Raw genomic sequence first — 22,064 nt, 5'->3', positions numbered from 1 at the left:
CTATGTTACTTATAAGCTTGTAAAGAGGGTTAGTGCATGTAATCTTACCTCAGAAAAGCCCTTTCCTTTCTGTGTGATTTTATTTGTATCGAACTCACATACATAACCCGCAAATTCCGGTAAAACCTCAAAATTGTAAAACATTTTGTTATTGTTTCCTTGTTTTTTACACAGGGATAATTAATTGAACCAAAAGGTACTTATAATGATGGTGGGTATGCCACTTACACATTAAATAATATAATATGGATAATGAGTGACCCCAATTCCATTAATGGTGACCCTAGTTTTGAGGTTATTTGCAAAACATAGCTGAAAATACATGTTTTATCAGTGTTTTTGAGGATGGTAGGGTAAAATATAAAATTTCCCCTACTACTTTTGAGGGGAGGAAGATGGGAAGACAAATTTCTTACCTTAAAAATAAGATTTATATTAATAAATAAACAATACGATATTCGATTTTCGATACGATATTGGCTATAGGTGTAGTGTAACTACCACGTATTGAATATTGATACAAAATATCGATATTTTGCGGTCCTTGGATCGATATCTGTATCTATACGCACATCACTAACTAAAACGCCTATAACTCTAGAAGTATTATAGGTAGAACATTGCAATAAACGTCAATTTACTCATACAATTATGATCTTTAAAAATGTACTGTGTTGAAATTCGTATCTTTGTTGGTTTTTTTAGCTATTTTATATTGAAGCTAAAAATCAATATATGGGGTAAAAATAGGTTTTTCCCATTTTTGCCTCTGAAAACATAAAATTTCACAACTTCTTTCCAAACAATTTCGTAGAGCTTAAAAATAAATAATTTTGTATGTTGACGTTTTGCTGTATGCCTAACGGTTGCGGAGATAGTAAAAAAAAAAAAAACACTTTAAATTCAAATTTCCCATGTTATTTTTATGGAGAATAAATAAGCTGGTGTAGTTTGTTTATTTATGGATATATTTTAATCAAATTTGGCAATTTTGTTTATTTCATACTAAGCTATCAACATTTCAATAAAAATAGCTCAATACTTTCCCTGTAGCATCAAACCTATCAACTCTTTAAAATTAATTTTATTTTAATAGGAAATAAAGCTGACAATTTTCAGTACAATTGTCAGAAAAGCTGACAATATTTTAATAGAAATCCAGTCAGGTAAGTGTAAATTCGCTTAGTCTGCAGGTTTGCTACGGCGGGGTTATTTCTTTAATGACTCTGATAAAATAACTAAAATAAAAAACCTACAAAGATACGAATTTCAACGCAGCAACATTTTTAAAGATCAACATTTTATGAGTAAATTGATGTTTATTTCAATGTTCTACCAATAATAGTTCTAGAGTTATAGGTGAAACGGCGCCACCCGCCAGCATATTGCCCCCCTCCCCCCGGGATGTCGACCAATCTGGGGGGCGATAACATGCGTTTTCGTGATTATAGTGCCTATAACAACAATCTATATAAATAAAATTAGAGTTTTGTCTGTACATTGCTTAGAATAATGAACTTTTTGGTTATTTTTACATTTCATAGGTCAGAGAAACCGAATCAAACCTTATCTCAATTTCTGTCTGTCTGTCTGTCTGTCTGTCTGTCTGTCTATCTGTCATTCTCTTGGTAACGCTAAAATACGCACTTTATTACAACTACTCCTCAATAACTATAGCACTGTCCCGCCTGAAACTTATTTTCCAAATACTATACATATATGAGATGGTTTTAGACGTATTTCATCGAATATGAGACAGTTAGATATTTAACAGTAAACCCTTGAAAATCAAGTTTTTGTCGATTTTTGACGTGGAATTTCTGGAAGAATGTTGCTTTGTTTACAACTAATCATATGCACATGGTTTTAATTGAAATACAATCTTAATTTTGACATTGGCATACAGCTGTGATTAGAAAACGTTAGCCTATTTGAACTCAAGGTTAACCATAGCCTTATCGATTCACACAACTTAAAAACCATACGAAATGTATACTATATTATATAACTGAACACCAGTTCTGCTAATTATAACAATGGGTTTTGTACATTTCATCCATTACCGTACAAATAATTAAAATAATAATACATTAATTGGTAAGAAGTAAATTTAATTCAAATTACAGATTCAATACAAAGTATCTATATAAATAAAATTAGAGTTTTGTCTGTACATTGCTTAGAATAATGAACTTTTTGGTTATTTTTACATTTCATAGGTCAGAGAAACCGAATCAAACCTTATCTCAATTTCTGTCTGTCTGTCTGTCTGTCTGTCTGTCTGTCTGTCTATCTGTCATTCTCTTGGTAACGCTAAAATACGCACTTTATTACAACTACTCCTCAATAACTATAGCACTGTCCCGCCTGAAACTTATTTTCCAAATACTATACATATATGAGATGGTTTTAGACGTATTTCATCGAATATGAGACAGTTAGATATTTAACAGTAAACCCTTGAAAATCAAGTTTTTGTCGATTTTTGACGTGGAATTTCTGGAAGCCCATGTTAACCTTATGAGAAATGAAATTATTGAATCTTAACAGCTGTTTCAATTAAACAAGTTGGTTCTGTTCTGTGATGTTCAATAGCATTAAAGTTACAAGGATTACCAACAGGGTGCAGCACTAGCACTATTATTTCTTTTACATTTATGACAACAGCTAATTTGCAACCTGGAGGCGAGTGAGCGTAGCGAACGAGCTAACCTGAAGGCAAGTGAGCGTAGCGAACGAGCTAACCTGAAGGAAAGTGAGCGCAGCGAACGAGCTCCAACATACAGGTGAGTGAGCGTAGCGAACGAACTTCAACCAGGACGTGATTGAGCCATGCAAACGAGATCAGATAGTAAAAATAAAAGTAAGCCTACCGTTATAGGATCGACCGGCAGACACAGAGGTAATTTAACCTTTTATTGATTGTCATACCGATCCGGAACAACAAAAAACAACATAAAATGAAGCTATGTATAATAGTTTGGCCAGCATATCTTAAAATATGCAAACCAACTGCTGTTCGTTATATAAGAAGGTTTCAACTGAATATTATAAGATCCCCGTGCGTAGAACGGGTACACAGCTAGTTCAATATAAAAGTTAAACATTTTAGATAACAAAATTACGATCAGCTGATTGTTATTCTTTAATATCTGTGCGCTACTAACCAGCAAACAAACTTGACCAGTTTATTATTGTTCATTACTCTTTACACCAAAATAAAAGTTATAATAGTTAATAATGTCCTAAATTATTTCACGTTTATAAATAAAAGAAAATCTACTCTTCTTTTAATTTATTTTTTTTTTGAGGTAATGTTTTTAAAAAAGTTCATATTCCCATATGAATTTGCATCAATCAGATGTTTCATACTGTACAGTAGAGATATTCGTTGACATAGTGTCAAACACAAATTAAATTTGTTTACAACTAAACATATGGACAATATTTTTGTTGCTTTAGTTGAGAGGTTACAAGTTAATCTTTAATACATTATTTGTTGAAATATTTTCTATTGTTTCTAAATAAATATGTCCTGAAGAGTATGCCTCGCAAGAGAAAAAGCAATTTGGGTAGAAAAACAAATAATGCCAAGAGACAAAAATTGTGTGTATCCACGGAATCAGTTGATTATGATGATTCGGACTCTGATGATGGTGTACATAGCAATAATGAGTCGACAATTTTAAGTTCCGTTGTGGTTGAAGATTATGCACGACCTTCAACCAGTCGAGAGCGTGTCGCCCTATTTAGGTCTCAGCAGAATGAAAAAGAACGTGAAAGCAGGCGAGACACTGAACGTTTAAGATTTAGCCAAAGAATACAAAATGAGACGGAAGAGGAGCGAGAAGCTCGACGGAACAGGGACCGAATACGGCACGTCCAGAGAAAAGAAAATGAGACAGAAGAGGAGCGAGATGCACGTCGGTGCAGCAACCGAATACAGCAAGTTCAGAAGAGGGGAAACGAGACAGAGGTTGAGCGAGAAGCACGTCGGAACAGTGACCGAATACTACACGTTCGGGGGAGGGAAAACGAAACAGAGGAGGAGCAAGAAGCACGTCGGGAGAGTGACCGAATACTACATGTTCAGAGGAGGGAAAACGAGACAGATGAGAAGCGAGAAGCACGTCGGAACAGTGACCGAATAATACACGTAAGGAAGAGGGAAAATGAAACAGAGGAGGAGCAAGAAGCACGTCGGGAGAGTGACCGAAAACTACATGTTCAGAGGAGGGAAAACGAGACAGATGAGGAGCGAGAAGCACGTCGGAACAGTGACCGAATACGACACGTACGGAAGAGGGAAAACGAAACAGAGGAGGAGCAAGAAGCACGTCGGAACAATGACCGAATATTACACGTCCAGAGAAGGGAAAACGAAACAGAGGAGGAGCAAGAAGCACGTCGGGAGAGTGACCGAATACTACATGTTCAAAGGAGGGAAAACGAGACAGTGGAGGAGGGAGGAGCACGTCGAAACAGTGACCGAATCCTACACGTTCGCAGGAGGGAAAATGAAACAAGAGAAGAGAGAGAAAGTAGGCAAGAACGAGATAGAGTTCGGCAAAACCAACGTAGGAATAATGAAACTCCTGAAGAGCGGGAAGCTAGACATATAATCGACAATGATAGGTACCGTCGCACTGTTGAAGAGCAAACTCTACTTTTGCATGACGAGGCGACCCGAGTGGAGGAACTTCGAGCAAGCCAGGACATTGCTGACAGAAATGCCCGTGTTGCCGCTGATTCTGAAAGACATAGGGTGAACAGAGTCGTTGAGAGCGACGCAGAAAGACAAACTAGGATCGCGCGGGAAAGAACTCGGCATGTCGAAAGAAATTTAACAGAATGGCGAGACACACACAACAGTGGATTCCAATATGATCCTTTTACACGTTACAGTGAAGCTGCCAATATTGGAGATTTTGATAAAGTTTGTAGGTTTTGTCACGCTTTGAGTTGGTCAAAGGAACCACGTGGAATATGTTGTGCTTCTGGTAAAGTGACCATACCGTCTATTTTGGAAGCACCTGAGCCGCTACGTACATGGATATCGGACGAATCACCTCAATCGCGAAATTTTCTTAGACATATCAGGGCCTACAATAGTGCGTTCCAAATGACTTCTTTTGGAGGTAATGAAATCCGTGAAGGACCATATATGCCTACATTTAAGGTTCAAGGACAAGTGTACCATTTGATCGGCTCTCTTTTGCCACCCCCTGGACTTCCGCCGTCTTACCTTCAGATTTACTTTGTTGGGGATGACCAAGTCCAGCTTCAAAGAAGGCAAAGTTTATTTCAAGACCTTGATCATGACATGTTGGCCGCTTTGCAAAACATGCTTCAGAATAATAACGCCTACTTGCTCAGCTTCAAAACTACTTTAGAAACATTTCCTGTAGATTCACCTGATTTCAAAATTGTTATTAGAGCCGACAGACGCCCTGCAGGGGACCACCCAGGTAGATACAATGAACCAACAGTCAATGAGGTTGCTATTTTGATGATTGGGGATCCAAGTGACCATCGAGACATCATTTTAAATTCAAGAGAACAGGGTTTGAAACGAATATATGAAACCCACCGATCTTATGATGCCCTACAATATCCCCTTATGTTTTGTAGAGGCGAAGATGGATATAGTTTCAATTTATATCATGTAAACCCGGTTACTAAACAACCAACCACAAAGAAAACTAGCTCACGAGAGTTTTACGCCTATCGCATTATGGTTAGAGAAGGTGAAGCAAATCACATTCATAAATTCAAACAGCTTTTGAACCAGTACTTGGTGGACATGTACGCTAAAGTTGAGAGTGAAAGGCTGCTGTATCTTCGTACGCACCAAAAGGAACTGAGAGCAGAGAATTACATACACCTTCAAGACGCTTTAAGACGAGACGACAACGTAGAAGAAATGGGGCAAAAGATAATTTTACCTGCCACCTTCACTGGAGGTCCTAGATATATGCATTCTCGCACACAGGACGCCTTTTGCTATGTTCGGAAGTTTGGTCGTCCAGAACTTTTCATAACAATGACAACAAATCCAAAATGGATAGAAATCACGAGTGTAATTGGAGAAAGGCAGTCTGCTCACGACCGGTATGATGTGGTATCACGAGTTTTTCATTTGAAGCTTAACTGTATGATTGCTGTTCTTATGAAAGGCCAGATTTATGGCTCAGTTCGCTGCTACATGTACTCTGTTGAATGGCAGAAACGTGGTCTTCCACACGCTCATATCCTGATTTGGCTTGAAGAATCCATTCCTCCAAATAGAATAGATCAAGTCATTTCTGCAGAGCTTCCAAATCCTGAAACTGATCCTGAACTTGCAGATATAGTCAAGACTCACATGCTGCACGGACCATGCGGAGCTTTTAATGTGCGACAGCGCAAGCTTCCCTGTATGAAGGATGGTCACTGTAGCAAAAGATACCCTAGACCATTTGTCAATGAAACGGAAACAGGAGACAATGGATACCCAACATACAGAAGGCGCTCCCCAGATGATGGAGGCCATCATGTCCTAATCAGAGTAGGTAACGATGAAATCCCTATGGACAACCGATGGGTAGTACCTTACTCGCCTGTATTGTCCCGAACATTTCTAACACATGTTAACGTTGAGTACTGTAGCAGTGTAAAATCTATAAAGTACATCTGCAAGTACATAAACAAGGGCAGTGACCAGGCCACATTTGCAGTAAGTAATGACACAGACGAAATTAAAATGTACCAAAGTGGTCGGTATATATGCACATCTGAGGCGGTATGGAGAATTTTATCATTTCCTATACATGAGAGGTTTCCCGCTGTGTTGCATTTAGAGGTCCACCTTCCAAATGAGCAAAGAGTATATTTCCAGCCAGGCAATGTTCGGGAAAGAATGGACCAAAGTACAACTCTTTTGGCCTTCTTCAATCTCTGCCAGACGGACGCCTTTTCAAGAACCCTCCTCTACAACGAGTTGCCCTATTATTACACATACTCTAAACAAAGAGGTTGGTCCAGGAGGCGGAGAGGACAACCAGTACCAGGACATCCTGACGTGAGACAAGATCCGTGCATCGGTAGGGTGTACACTGTCCATCCAAGCTGCAGTGAGCGTTACCATCTCCGACTCCTCCTACACACTGTTCGAGGTCCAACATCTTTTGAGGATCTCAAGACTGTTGATGGTGTGCTCCATCCAAATTTCCAATCCGCATGCCGTGCCCTTGGTTTACTAGAGGATGATGCGTGCTGGGAGGGCACTCTTGCAGAAGCTGCTGTTTCTGACAGTCCCACCAAGTTGAGGGATCTCTTCAGTGTCTTATTAGTATTTTGCAATGTGAGCAACCCTCTTGAGCTCTGGATCAGATTCAGAGATTCCCTCTCAGAGGACTTTTTGAGATCTGCACATCAAGTCGACATTAACACCACCTTTGAAAACAATCCTATCATATATGACCAGTGCCTAGCAAGCATTCAAGAGACAATCACTCGCATGGGAGGACTTGGGCTCGAAAGCTACAACTTACCAGTACCAGCCATAGATGTCAATCAGTTAAACCATGATTATATCAGAGAGACAAGTTACGACCATCCCGAACTCATTAGGTTTATTGAACAGTGTACGCCAACTCTCAACGAGGAGCAGCGCCAAGTGTATGAGCAAGTTTTGACGAGCATAAATGGACAAAGAAACAAGATGTTTTTTCTTGATGCTCCTGGAGGTACTGGAAAGACCTACCTCATAAAGCTGATTCTCGCAAAGGTTAGATCAAACAGTAAGATTGCTCTTGCTGTGGCCTCTTCTGGCATTGCAGCAACCCTTCTGCCAGGTGGAAGAACTGCCCATTCCATGTTCAAAATCCCAATAAATGTAGAGCATATGGACATCCCGATTTGTTCTATATCGAAGAGCGCTCCCATGGCACGAGTTCTACAAGCAGCCTCCTTAATAGTCTGGGACGAGTGTACGATGTCCAATAAACTGACAATCGAGGCCCTCGACAGAACACTCAAAGATATGAGGAACAGTAATAAGATCATGGGTGGAGTGACGGTATTGTTCTCTGGTGACTTCCGCCAAACTCTGCCAGTTGTAGTGAGAGGCACAAGGGCGGATGAAATTAACGCCTCTATGAAAAGATCTACCCTATGGCCAATAATGAACAAACTGGCGTTAACAAAGAACATGCGGGCCAATATTGGAAATGAGGTGGAAGAATTCTCCAATGTTCTGTTAAAGTTGGGAGATGGAAAGCTGGGTAACGTTGATGGAACTATCGATATACCACCTTCTCTTGGTGTTATTGTTCAAACCCAAGATGAACTCATCGAGAAAGTCTATCCAGGAATTGAAGACCTCCCAAACAAGAGCAGTGCCTGGTTATGCAATAGGGCTATTCTCACTCCAAAAAATGAAGTTTCAACAAAGATAAATAAGAAAGTGATGTCCCTATTCCTAAGCGAGGACAAGACATATTTGTCGGTGAACACAGTTCTAAGAAATGATGACGCAGTGCACTACCCGGCAGAGTTTCTTGACTCGGTGACAGCACCTGGACTACCCGCCCACGAACTTAATCTTAAAATTGGTATTCCCGTTATGCTTCTAAGAAATTTAAACCCTCCTAAATTATGCAATGGGACTCGGCTTCGAATTCGAAGTCTCCAGCGAAATGTCATAGAAGCCGAAATTCTAACAGGCTGTGGTGCGGGAGAAGTGGTGTTTGTCCCCCGGATCCCCCTCATCCCAAGCAACTATCCCTTTGAGTTTAAGCGCCTGCAATTTCCCTTAAATCCATGTTTTTCCATGACGATCAACAAATCGCAAGGTCAGACACTGTCAACAGCAGGGATTGAACTAGGTGACGCGCAATGTTTTTCACACGGACAGCTGTACGTGGCGTGCAGCCGAGTGCGATCGCCAACCAACCTTTACATACATGCCCCAGGCGGTCGAACCACTAATATAGTATATGAAGAGGCATTAAGTTAGGCAACCTTTTAATTTTTTGTGTTTTTTGTTTTTCTTCACTATTTAATATTTATTTTCAATGTATGTCATTTGTTGTTTTTGAAATTTTGATATTGTAATTTCGCTGTGACAAATGTTAAGCGCTTCAACTCTGCTATCTTTGCCAACTTTGTTATTTAAAACTTTCGAATATTTTTTAAGATTTAAGTTTTTTAATGTATTTTTATGTACTAAATTATGTTAAAATAAATTAATCATTGTTATTACAAAAAGTTTGTAACCTTATTCTTGAATAAACCCGTACGAAGAACGGGTACTCACAGCTAGTCAGAAATAAAATTGCGTCAGCCTTTTCATGCATACTCAACCCCCTTCAGATCCTGGAGTACAGGTAAAATTAGTTGTTGTACGGAAAATCGTTTAACTAAAAATCACCGATTGACGCTAAATGCTATTCAGTATTCAGTTTCTCGTTAGATAAAAATAAGTTGTGGTTTGGGACAGTGAATAATGACTAAAATTAATTCGGCGATTCTATAAACTAAAAATAACCGATTGACGCTAAAAATAACTGATTGATTATTCGTTCATGAAAACTATTGAATACTATTGCAAGAGGGGGTCCACCCATTTGACAATCTTTTTGAGGGGTTAAATAAATAAAGATAGGCTACTAAATAATGAAATGTTTACAATTAATTAAAAACAGAAATAAGAAAATCAAACATTCAATTTCTAAAATCGGCCAGGGGGTAAAATTCCGGGGGGTAAAAATCCGGGGGTAAAATTCCGGGGGGTAAAATTCCAGGGAGATAAAATTCCGGCGACCCCTACTGCTGCGAGAGAGACGGTTATTATTATAGCTCAGTGGTTGTGGTGTTTGTGACGGGACAAACGACATTAAAAAAAAAGATGAATGTAAGAAGAACAAGAACAATATCAAACAATCATTGGAATGAAAACAAAACAAACCATCATCTCATCACCATCACAAATTCTTGCGTTGTTTAGGTCGAATTTGAACTTAAGCATAGCCTCTACTAGGCATTTAGTTTTTGTTACTGTATAATTCATGCGTTGTCCGCCCAAATCCAAATTAACCAAGAATAAATCATTTTGAGGTTATGTTTCGCTATTGGATCCCAGGCTACCTTTGCCTATTGCTAGGCCTAAATTGAGGTAAACACGTATGTTTAAATTTGGGTTTTAGTTAAAATATTATTCTGAAAATTGTAGCCTATTATTGTAAGGAACTAGCTTATTAGTTTTAGTCATGCTGCCAAGTACAATGTGTAAATAAGGTCTAGTACCAATGCTTATTATTGTTAAGTAATTCTTTTTGTTAGGTAAAGTACAATAGCACATTCATTGGGCTAGGCCTACTTACCTATTCCTATTATGTCTTGCCATGTTTTCCACATTTAGCCATCCTGCATAAGTTACCCTAAATAAATATAAACCTTAACTGACATGAGTTCAATAGTGTTGGCCACCATCTCATTTTCGCTAGAGGTTAGGTACTTAAATGTCTTCAATGAAGTCGGAGACTGTGTAGTATGTCTATCTATTAACTATTGTTTTAGTTTGCTATTGAAGGTGACAGGTTTTTTTATGGTTTTGAGTTGTGGTGGTAATAAATTGAAGAAGTAAGAGCCGGGAATAGTGAGGACTAGGCCTATTGTTGAATTTCTGCAATCGATGTTGTGGCAAGTCTATGCTATGTGTCTTGCGGAGGTTGTATGAATGTTGTTCTGATCTTAGGGTAGGTGTCGATTTTTTTGAAGTGTGATGGATTCCAACAGGTACAGGGATATGACTGTAAGGATTTTGTGATCTCTGAAAATCGGCTTGCAGTGTTCATGGGATGGCAGTTGAAAGATTGTCCTTATGGTCTTCTTCTGGATGGTGAGGATGCGTTCCATGTTCTTGTCTGCTGTGGATCCCCAGACAACAACTCCATAGTACGCAAATGTGAAGAAAAGAGGGAGTGGTAGGTTATTAATGCTGTAGGTTCAGTAGTGATGGCTCTAATTCTTCGAACAACGTGGTGTGCAGAAGATAACTTCCCACAGAGGTAGTCAACGTGGTCCTGCCATCTGAGATTTTGGTCAACATATATTCCGAGGAAATTTTGTTGAGCCCGATAGGGGTATGCTGAGGTCATGCCAATTGCCACCAGATTCGTTTTTGTTGTTTGGAGTAAAGTTTACAAGGACAGTCTTTGCTTTGTTAATATTAAGTTTCATAGAGTTGCATGTAGTGTTTGCTCTGTCAATTGTTGAGTTTACTAGGTTACTATTGTCAATAAGATGGTTGGTGGGTACTACTATGGTTGTGTCGTCTGCAAATAAATTACAATTTATGTTGCCTTTGAATGATTCTGGTAGGATGTTGATGTCAGGAAATACAGTGGACCGACTATCAAGCCCTGTGGAACGCCTCTGGTAGTCTTCCTCAAACTTGACTTAATACTTGATACGGTGTTTTGTTGCTGGTGCTGAATTTCTACAAACTGGAATCTGTCTGTTAGGTAGTCTACAATCAAACGCCGGGCTATGTCTGTAATGTTTAATTGCTGCAGTTTGCTCATAAAAATATTCCAGTCTAAGTTATCGAATGCTTTTTGCAGGTTTAGAAAAAATCCTGTTGCACTTTTTTACCTACCCAAATGTCGTTTATGTCCTTGCATAGCTTAGGTATTGCTGTGTTTGTGCTAAACCCCTTCCTAAACCCATGCTGGCAAGGGGAAAGTAGGTTGTTGTCTTCCAAGTAGGCTATCAATTGATTATGGACTGTCCTTTCGAGCAGTTTAGAGATGGTGGGTAGGTTTGAGATAGGCCTATAATTATTGGGGTCTGACCTTTCGCCCTTTAGGTACTGGGTAAATTTTGGTAATTTTCATTTTACTCAACCTTTTATATAGGTTTTGCCAAAGTTCAAAAATTTAAGTGTTCATGGTACATTTTTTATTCATTTTGCTTCCGACTAGTTCATGGATCATAAACAGACTTTTCTTAGCACTGCACTAATTTTTTGTAGGCTACACAAGTTATGAAGAAAATAAAATTTAATATGATGGATACCACAATATGTGTCTTAGGCCCACAAAAAACATTAGGTGGACGTAACTTATATATCTATCTGCCGCCCTTAGTGATAATCACAAAATATGAACACTTTGCCAATAATCTTGAGTATTCTTGTGGGCGGCAGACGGATATATTCGTCAACCTTAGGCTATTCCTACCCTTTTTTGATTTTTTATCCATAAAAATGTAGGCTAACTATAATTCTGAAGTAGGTAAATCTGACCACTCAGTTCTGCTCCCATAACCTCATAGGTACCCATTCCCCACCAAGACTTCCACTACGTAACGACTGTTCTTCTGGTTCATCATATCCATCACATTCCATACTATCATTTTCATTGCCAAAAAATCCCCTCAGTAATAATAAGTTACTTTTACCAAGCATCTCAAAACATCTTTAAATTTCAGATTGTTCCAATTGGTCACTTTAGCTCAATAACAAAAAATGAAGCCCAAAACACAAATGTAAACATCACTCACTAACAACCACGTGTGAAGTGCCAGTTTCACAATATTAACTCTATGGTGAAAAATAATAACTGAAGCAGCTGATAAAATTATTATTGCAAACCACGAAAACAAAATACATTTATAATGCAGTGTAATGTTTATTTTTGCATTATAAACAATGAATATCAATTAGTTTAATGGGCGATTATTGTCTTTAGCCCAGAAAAGAAATTTCTCGGGATGGATGTATCCGTTTTCAGCCTGCAAAGTAAACGAAGATTGACGGAGATATCCGTCCAAAGCCCTGGAAGGGTTAAATCAGCTCACTTGAGTTTTAAAGATTCTAGGCCTAATGCTAGTCAAAATATTATGGGATGAGTTTTAGACTTTTTGAGTTTTAGATTAGCCTGAATATTTATTGTTAGGTCATAGAGTTATTAAGGACACAAAACTGTATGCCAGTGACATTTGGCCAGTGAGTTTTGGGGGACGTTGGTATAACCAGAAAACCCGTTATCCGGACTGGCCTCGGTCCCGAGGAGTCCGGATAAGAGGGAGTCTATTGTATGCAAGAGGAATACCCAACAACTGACTTTTCTGAAGTATCAATAATCTTTCTATGTATTTATGTATAATATTCTTTCAGATGTTGTGTAAATGACGCCATATAGATGATCTTCATAAAATCACAACCAAGTTAAGACTCCAAGAATCAACTTATACACTGCCCTAACTTAGAAAGGTACTGAACCGGATATGTGAATTCTCAAAGAAACTGTTGAAATAACTTCATACAAAAAGAAGCAGTTATAGGTGAATCGGTTAAGGTAAACTGATAAATGAAATGTGTTACTATTAAAAAATTGTTTTGGAGAACCATAAGTATTTGCATACTTAAATATTATCCTGATAATTGGAGATAACAATTTGTACAAATGCCAAATCATAAAGATCATGTATACATTTTGAAGTCTGTTGTTTGAGAATTACTCACACTCATGTATAGTCAAGGCAAAAGCCCTAACCAGTGTCTTACATGTCAGAAGTGTTTCACAAGACGGTCCGATTTGAAAAGACACATGTTGAGTCATTCAGGCGAACGCCCTTACGAGTGTCTTTCGTGCAATAAAGCGTTCACACGTCAGTCGTACTTAAAGACACACATGTTTAGTCACACCGGAGAAGGATCCCATCAATGTCCTGTATGTGATAAATGCTTTACACGCCGATCTGATATGAACCGGCATATGTTGAGTCATACTGGACAGCGACCTTATGAATGCCCAGCTTGTGAGAGAACATTCACTAGACAGTCGGACCTCAAGAGACACATGTTGAATCACTCTGGTGAACGGCCTTTTCAGTGTTCTGTGTGTACCAAGTCATTCACGAGACAGTCAGATTTACGGAGGCACACTTTAATACACACGGGAGAGCGGCCCTATCAGTGCATGTCGTGTGACAAGTCATTTACTCGTCGATCGGACCTACGAAGGCATGTTGAATCACACTGGAGGGTAGAGTTTGTCAACACGTAGCATGTATGATTTATAATAGAAGTTAACATGTAGGTTACCTAATATAAGTTCTGCTACAGTGATACTAATTTAATCTAAAATAGCTAACACATAAGATAGAAGAGAGTTTCCTCAAGTCAAATTGTTGGCTTTTTTACTGCCAATTTAACTATGTTGTAGCTTGGTTGTATTAATGTCTAGTCAAAAGATGTAAAATCTGAGGTAATCTCTTTGAAAACTACATGCCTGACAAACAGTCAAGCGCAACAGTAACTAAGCACTATTGTTTTACAACAATTGTTGAGTCTTAAACTCAACCCCTAATCAATCTTCTTAATTGCCTACCACTCTAAAGAATCTCAACCCTCAACAGTAATTGAAACAATTGCCGAAGTCTAGAAGTTAATTACACTAACAAATCTTTTTATGTACGGTACAGGTTTCTGCTTAACCAGAATAAAGGGAAGAAGTCTGTTTTGGATGCAGTTTTCCCAACATTCATTGGTTATTGAAGAGTTATTTTTGTAGGAAATATACCCCAAATTGTATCCCTCTCCCTGAGGTCAGATGTGAAATATAGTTCAGGTTGTTGAAACTACCAAAGTGTAATGCATGTAACCTTGGTGTAATATAAGCCACAAGTGTCCACTATTTATAATTTTGTTTGGTATCAAAACAGAACCTTCTCCCGCTTAAACTTGATTTGCTTCCACGCTATAAGTTCGGAAAACTCTTTCTTCAAACTCTGTGCACTCTCAACCGCTCTAGGTCAGCTCCCTCAGGTACCAACAACCCAGCATGCCCATCAGTAATGTTGACCTCAGTGACTTAGTCATGACACTCGCAGGTAGGAACAGATTGGTAAACATAGAGGCTCCAGTCTGGTCTGGCCAATACTAGTCGTGATGAAGGTGTTGTGTAGTTGGCACCGCTGAGGCACAGCTTGTGGTACTGCAGTGTGGTGGCCATGGCTCTTAGGCCTACGGGATTTAGGATACACAGCCACACACGCGCCTGCATCCACCAACACAACTGGTTGATGTGTGACGTACTTACAGCTGCAAGTCAGGCTCATAGGGCAACCAGCCTACCATCTCCTGGGTGTCACAAGGCTTTAGCTCTTTTGGACTGTCCACCTATGTATCCCTGTCCCTCTTCGTGACCTGATTAACTCTGGAGAAGTTCAGCCAGTTCAGAAACAGGTGTCCCTTTGCCGAGTCACCTCAGCCAGCTAACACCAGGCTAATCTTTCGGCATCACTGTTCTCTACCTCTGCATTGCCTTTGCCTGTCCTGGTGTCCAGGAGCTCTGTCTGAGAGGTGGGAGGAATGTCACATTTTGAGTAGTCAAAACTGGCAATTTCTAGTCGACATTGTGAAGTGACACAGCTAAAAATCACTAACTTTTTTCATTGTCTCTAACAAAACTGATGGTCTAGCTCAGCAGGCCAACACCGTGCAAACAATGCTATCACTGTGCAAATTTTTATGATCGCTTTCAAACTTCTACTACCCTTTACGTACATTTTCAATGTCCAAAGACTTTCTCAATTCTTATCTGTAGATTGATGATGAACTTTAATAGGGAGACCCCTTAAGCCACAGAAATATAATTTGTCTGGAGTGTTGATCTTACCTCACATTGTTATTGGCTGTTGGCTGAGTGTTATAGACTAATCATTGCAAATGGGTGGGAGGCAGATAGAATAGTAGTGGATGGAATAACAAACAAAGTCGCTAGAGTCAGATTTGAACTCGATTGCTTGGCCTTGATGGTAGCTTGTTGGAGACTTTAATATGTGCACGATACTTGAATATGTATTAGATCATTATTGTTGCATCTTGATCTGTGAGAAAAAAATGACATTTTGATAGTTATGTGACCCTGAACCTCATGCTGTGATCCCTGGAGGTGTAAACATAAGCTGAATAGAAAATCAAGATTTAAACTTTTTAATCAGAGTAGCTTATTATTTTATTTATTGTTTATTGAGATGACATTGTTCAAAACTGTTATTGGTACCGGTAACCAAATGTGAAAATATTTAAAAAATCAAAGACATCAGTTTTGGGGCTACTCTGTACCAACTTTTATCTGTCCATATTGTTAACCTCATAACACGCAAAGAAACGACTATACTGTACGGTATATCTTATACCCATGTCCGGATGGAAATTTTATTTACCGATTTACGCCAGTGGTATTTTTTACGTTTTGAAAGGGAACGGTCCAAACCCTGGTCTTGTTACAATCTAACGTCGACCTTTTTGTTAGATAGCATCATTAATTCATAGCCCAATGACAAATGGCATCTGGGTCTGGAAACATTCTCGCTGGGATTCGAACTAGCGACCTTCAGATTTAAAGGCAAGCTCTAACAACTCGGCTACCATTAACAGTTGAACGTATTCAAGGCAAACCTACCCGGTTATTTCGACAAACAGTAAGCATGTTATTTAAAAATTAAATTTAAGTTTGATAATGACTGTACAATTTAAGACTAATAATATAAAATTGTTAACATTTTTAGCCTTATAAGTTGCTATGATGGTTACGAGATAACAATGTAAATGTAAACAAAGAATCATAGCACATGCTTATAAGCAAACTAATATAAGATCTAAATACAGTACAAAGGAAAAAAACATTTGGTTGTAAACTATTGTTCAAAGAATATAAAGAAAGTATTAAAGGGCATTAGGAAAACACCACTGATTAAATAGGTAGGTACAGTATTTTACTGATTTTCTTGATTTAATCGAAAATTTGAACTAGAACAAAATGTAAATCAACTTTTTTAACTTGTATAAGCAAACTCTCGAGCCAATATTTATCCAAAGTTACCACAAGGCTATTAGAAAACATTGTTTACCTTTACCATTGCCTGAAAATAGTTACTGGTTTTCATGCTGGTTTGATTCATGCTGGAAATGTGTGCTTATGTCAAATAAATGTTTTTATTTGCATTGCAAATATATATAGATTCATAGGCTAAATGGGAACCATAACAAGCGTTTTGAATCGCTGTTTTAACTAGATAGCAATAAATTGTGGAATCAAAATACTGTACAGGGCTATTCAACAATATGGACCCAGTTCTGGGACTTTCTTTCTGAAAAAGTATAAACTAGAAAAAAATAAGTTTTACCATTGTTTTACCCTAGGAAAGAAAAAATGATTAAAATTGTAATTACACTGATTACAATTGCTAATGTGCCCCCCCCCCCCCTGTGCTGTATGGCAAACATCTAAGCGATAGCCCAATTCATTATGTATATTGCATAATGAGCATATTGAGTGCCCACACACTCACACTGTATGTAAAAATTTGAAGCAAAGGAAATAGATGAAGTTCATTGCACCACGGTTTTTGGCTTCAAATTTTTACATTACATGGAAAGTATTCGGTGTGTAGTCAATGGTACTAAACCATAGTATCTAGGCGTTTTTCATTTTATTGAACATTTTATGTGGTGATTTTTTTTTGTAAAAACCCATAACAATCCGGAAGAAATTGAATATTTTTTTAAATGCCTGAAGGATTTTGATTAAAACTTAGTATGTTATAGTCCTTTCAACTCTAAACAAAACCGTGCAACCCGCATTGCTGAAAAAATTGTCGTTCAAAAGTTATATTGCAATTTTTGTGATTTTACCACTAAAATATCATATTTTCTCTTACCACTTGCCCATGATAAGGGTTGTTGACTAGCTAATGGGAGAAACGTGTCAGATTGCTGATATCATTATATTGGTTATATTGGTCTTAGTTATTTGTTCTATTGATTAGAGTATACTAATTTGTAAACTTTATTTTAGTAATTTAAATTGGAATGTCAATTTTAATAGATGTGACATTAATTTCCCTCCAAAATATGACGGAAAGGGGCAGGGATGGATTGTTGGCACTTGGAAGAATTTTGAAATGTGTGTAAAAAGTCTTTGTGAATACATTATATAAAGTATAAATGTATATCTATTTCAAGGGCAAAACACTTTCAAGGAATCTAAGCATTTGGAAATATTAACTGCAACCTGTTATTGACTGTACTACTATATATTCTATTTATTTGTATTGTATAAAATTTAAAAATGTTATTTGCTTTAACTTGTCATAGACAAACACAAACCTGCATTTAGTATTAAAATTTGTTGTATTATAACCTTTTCAATTCTGGAATCAAAGAAATGCTTTAAAATAAATGTGTCCTTTAACGATAATCTCTTTAAATACATTTGACCTGTTTGTGTGGATTGTTGGAGAGTGAAAATTTAAAAACGTACGTTTTTATGTCCCTGGCCTTTTACTTCGTAGATACTGGATTTGTAGTTTATTATTATGTGTTTTAATATTTTTTGGGACGGGGGCAACATGTTACACACATTTATTTGGTTTTAAATAGGTTCTAGGTATTTTTTTCGTATTTTTAAAGTCTCGAAATTCACGACCATGACGTGTCCCTAGGGTACATTTTCCAACTTTCACGCTGTTTTTAGACTAATTATTCATGCCGAAATATATAAAGCCATATTTTTATATCATCAATGGTTATTAAACTTACAAAAAAGGAGCATATTATAATTTTATTGTCATTGCAGACTGACTACTATGACAAAATAAGTCTGTCCCTCGATTTGGCGTCACGACCATTTGGGAAAAATTTTCAACTTTGGAGCACGACAGTGGCAAGCCTGGCGTCGATGGAGTCAGTTGGTTTTAGAGACTAGTTCGGGGTGTACGTCAGGATTGTAGTGCCGGTCGTTTTGAGTTGAAAGGAGGAATTACAAGATTAATAAAGGAAAGATTGTGTTTTTTGTAATTTTGGTGTGTCCATGACCGTACGTAGCCATTCGATGAAGTAGACATGGTGTTAATTTTTGTTTATAAGATATTTCAATTGCTAGATTAACCTAGAAGTCCACTTTGTATCCTCGAACATGAGGTGCAGGGCTACCGCCAGAACAGAGCCAAATAACACGTAATTTCACAACCAAAGTTTCACGACCATCGCGGTTTTTTTCACGACCAATCCAGCCTTATGGATTATAGTGTGTTTGGTCGTGACAATAACTTTAGTATAATTGTAAATTGAACAGTTTAGTTCAATTGAAACACATAGTTTTATTATAACTAACAGTATAATTGAAGGATTGTTTGGAAAGATTTAGATTATTCCAGACAATTCACGACCGTACCGCTTGTCCCTGACCATCACGTTTATGATTTCTATCATAAAAATTTCAAAAATTAAAATATCGTCATATTTAAATGTTTTATACACAAAAGAAGCACACCTCTATACAAACATAACGATTTTTCGGGTCTCAGGTAAGTTTTTTGGGAGTAATACAAACTTAAAAAGATTTTATTGGCTTTTTTCTATTTTTTGAGTTTGTTTTATTTTTTTCTAGAAAGACCAAATATACCAAAAGCTCAGTGACCTTTTTATTGTATAATGGTCATAAAAGTAAACTAGTTTATAGCAAAACATAGTTATAAAAATAATATTAACTATTTTAAATATTCATTTAAACGTCCGTTATGGTCGTGACAGGATTTTGTGTTTTTCTACTAAAGATGCTCTTTAAAAAGAAAACTACCAAAGATATTGCGTTACCATGGACATTTTATGAAACTTCAAATGTTAATGAAATAAAAAAAATAATAAAAGTTTTGAAAAAAGGGGGAAAAAATTTGCAAAGTGCTTTTCCTGAAAACGTACGTTTTTAAATTTTCACTCTGGAATTTCCAATTGAAATTTATTACCTTTTACCATTGACTATTTTACATATACGTACCATTTTTTATGTACATACCTACTTTGTATTTGTAAATATATCTTTAAAGTATTACAAAAGGAGTTTAATTTACTGTGTTATTTAAGATAGTCTTTATACTCCCAATTGTTATTTTTTCCCTGCTTGACTTCATAAGTACATTAATATAACTATTCATTACTGTACCGCACCGGTTTGGGGGGGGATTTTGAAATGGTTACTTTGCAGAACAACATTGTAAGTTGTCAGAGCAGATCCCTAGTAGAGTATTCAAATAAAAGACTATGACATTTTAGCTGTGGTTATATCGGCTCTACTCATGGAAAAAATCAGCTCAATATTGGTAAAATAGTTTTCACGTTATTGACATACTCCAAACATTCATATCATAATATTAGTTCCTTCCATCCAAATCATTGACTCGATCATAAATGTAATAGAATTATTAACATGCTAATCTGTTTCCTGGAAATTTCTTTGGGGGAAACAAACACAATACTTTTTTATAAACATTTTGGAAAAAAATAAAGTCAATAAAGTTGATGACTTTTGCAGTTAAAATATAAAATCGCCCTATTTGCACAATACCACAAATTATTTATTAAATTAAAAACATAATCATAACTTTAAACAGTTTTAATTTAATTCAGTTAATTAGTGCTTATACCAGGAAAGTTGTAGGGTAGTTTTGATTTTGTCCATTGTGTATGTTTTTTGGGGTGCTCAGTCCAAATCTGAAGTTTGCTAACAAAAATTCCTGGCGCAACATTGACAAAAATGTGGAAAATTGTATTTTTTTGCAATTTTTGCCTTATAACTCAGGAACAATAAACTTTTTGTAAATAGTATATATTATTAAAATTAAAAGTACAAAAAATTTGCTACAAAATGTACACCTTAGGTGTTAATCTCCGATGAACCGTTAAGGCTCCAGAGCTATTTGAAAATTGGAGCATTTTGTGTTAATTTGAAAATTTCTTGTATTATTCTATCAATGTCATATATTAATTCTATATGCCCAGGTAAAGGTCTTATACAAATCCATATTGAAGTTGTTTAATTTTGTGTTACTGGATCGTTAATCTTTTATTTCCAGAATGGTTTTTATGAACCTTGCCGTTTAAATTTTCCTGGCTAAGATGGTTGTATAGGACAGGCTCTGGCTCATGTTTTAATGCATCAGTTGTGTGTGAGCGTCCGAGCTTCAGAAAAAGCAGATGAAAAAGCTCGGACGCTCAAAACTGATGCATCAAAGAGTGAAAATTTAAAAACGTACGTTTTCAGGAAAAGTACTTTGCAATTTTTTCCCCCTTTTTTAAAAACTTTTATTATTTTTTTTATTTCATTAACATTTGAAGTTTCAGAATGAAAGTTGGAAAATGTACCCTAGGGACACGTCATGGTCGTGAATTTCGAGACTTTAAAAATACGAAAAAAATACCTAGAACCTATTTAAAACCAAATAAATGTGTGTAACATGTTGCCCCCGTCCCAAAAATATTAAAACACCTAATAATAAACTAGAAATCCAGTATCTACGAAGTAAAAGGCCAGGGACATGAAAACGTACGTTTTTAAATTTTCACTCCAAAACGTGTGCCAGAGCCTGTCCCATTAACTTACAACTTTGAGCCAGGATAATTTAAACGGCAACGGTTCATGTAACCATGACATGAAAATAAAAAATTAGCGGTTCAGTAACACAAAAATTAAACAATTTCAACACTGCGGATTTGCATAAGACCTTTACTATCACTCTTGATTATAGTTGTTAAGATAAGTATAAGGTGTAAAATTATAGCAACCCGATTCCTAAAATCGTCCACAGGTTGGGAAACCCTGAACCATAGACTAACAAACACCTAATAATCTATGACTGAACTTAAGCTCTCACTGAGTTTTTTATGATGCTCGCAATCCAGTAGAACCGGATTATCTTGGATTTGTTAAAAAATGAGCAACTGTAAATCTAAAATTTTTGAAATAATATTCTTTAGCTGTTATATAAATACTAATTGGAATATAATCGACTGAAAAGTTTGGCAAAGTTAAATTTTGTTTGCTTACGGCTTACAGTTACTTCCCGAGTGTATCCGATAAACTTTTGTCACATTACATCGTTGCTGTTTTTGGGATCATAATTCATCAACAATGTTCTTTCTCTTTTCGTAGCAAGCAAATTAAATTAGAAGTTTGACAAAATGTTAACTTTTCAGGATAGAGAATATCCACAGTTTTGCTTTGATTATTATC

The 22,064-nt window shown here is 36.9% G+C and overlaps 2 protein-coding genes across 2 annotated transcripts; both read left to right on the top strand.

The window, feature by feature from the left end:
* Positions 1–3,544: 3,544 nt before the first annotated feature.
* LOC129000417 (trichohyalin-like) lies at positions 3,545–5,004 on the top strand. The gene is made up of 2 exons (XM_054427381.1): positions 3,545–4,765; positions 4,945–5,004. The coding sequence occupies exons 1-2, from the start codon at positions 3,545–3,547 to the stop codon at positions 5,002–5,004; spliced, it is 1,281 nt and encodes a 426-aa protein (XP_054283356.1).
* Positions 5,005–5,058: 54 nt separating this feature from the next.
* Positions 5,059–9,279, top strand: LOC129001849 (uncharacterized). Its single transcript, XM_054429305.1, has one exon. It carries the CDS (start codon positions 5,123–5,125, stop codon positions 8,996–8,998), a length of 3,876 nt encoding a protein of 1,291 aa, XP_054285280.1. The 5' UTR covers positions 5,059–5,122; the 3' UTR covers positions 8,999–9,279.
* Positions 9,280–22,064: the final 12,785 nt, after the last annotated feature.

The sequence above is a fragment of the Macrosteles quadrilineatus genome, unplaced genomic scaffold, assembly GCF_028750875.1.
Source record: "Macrosteles quadrilineatus isolate MER2022 unplaced genomic scaffold, UCM_ALF_1.0 Scaffold_8__2_contigs__length_117827958, whole genome shotgun sequence".
Taxonomy (NCBI): Eukaryota; Metazoa; Arthropoda; class Insecta; order Hemiptera; family Cicadellidae; genus Macrosteles; species Macrosteles quadrilineatus.
This window is presented reverse-complemented; position numbering and strand designations above follow the sequence as displayed.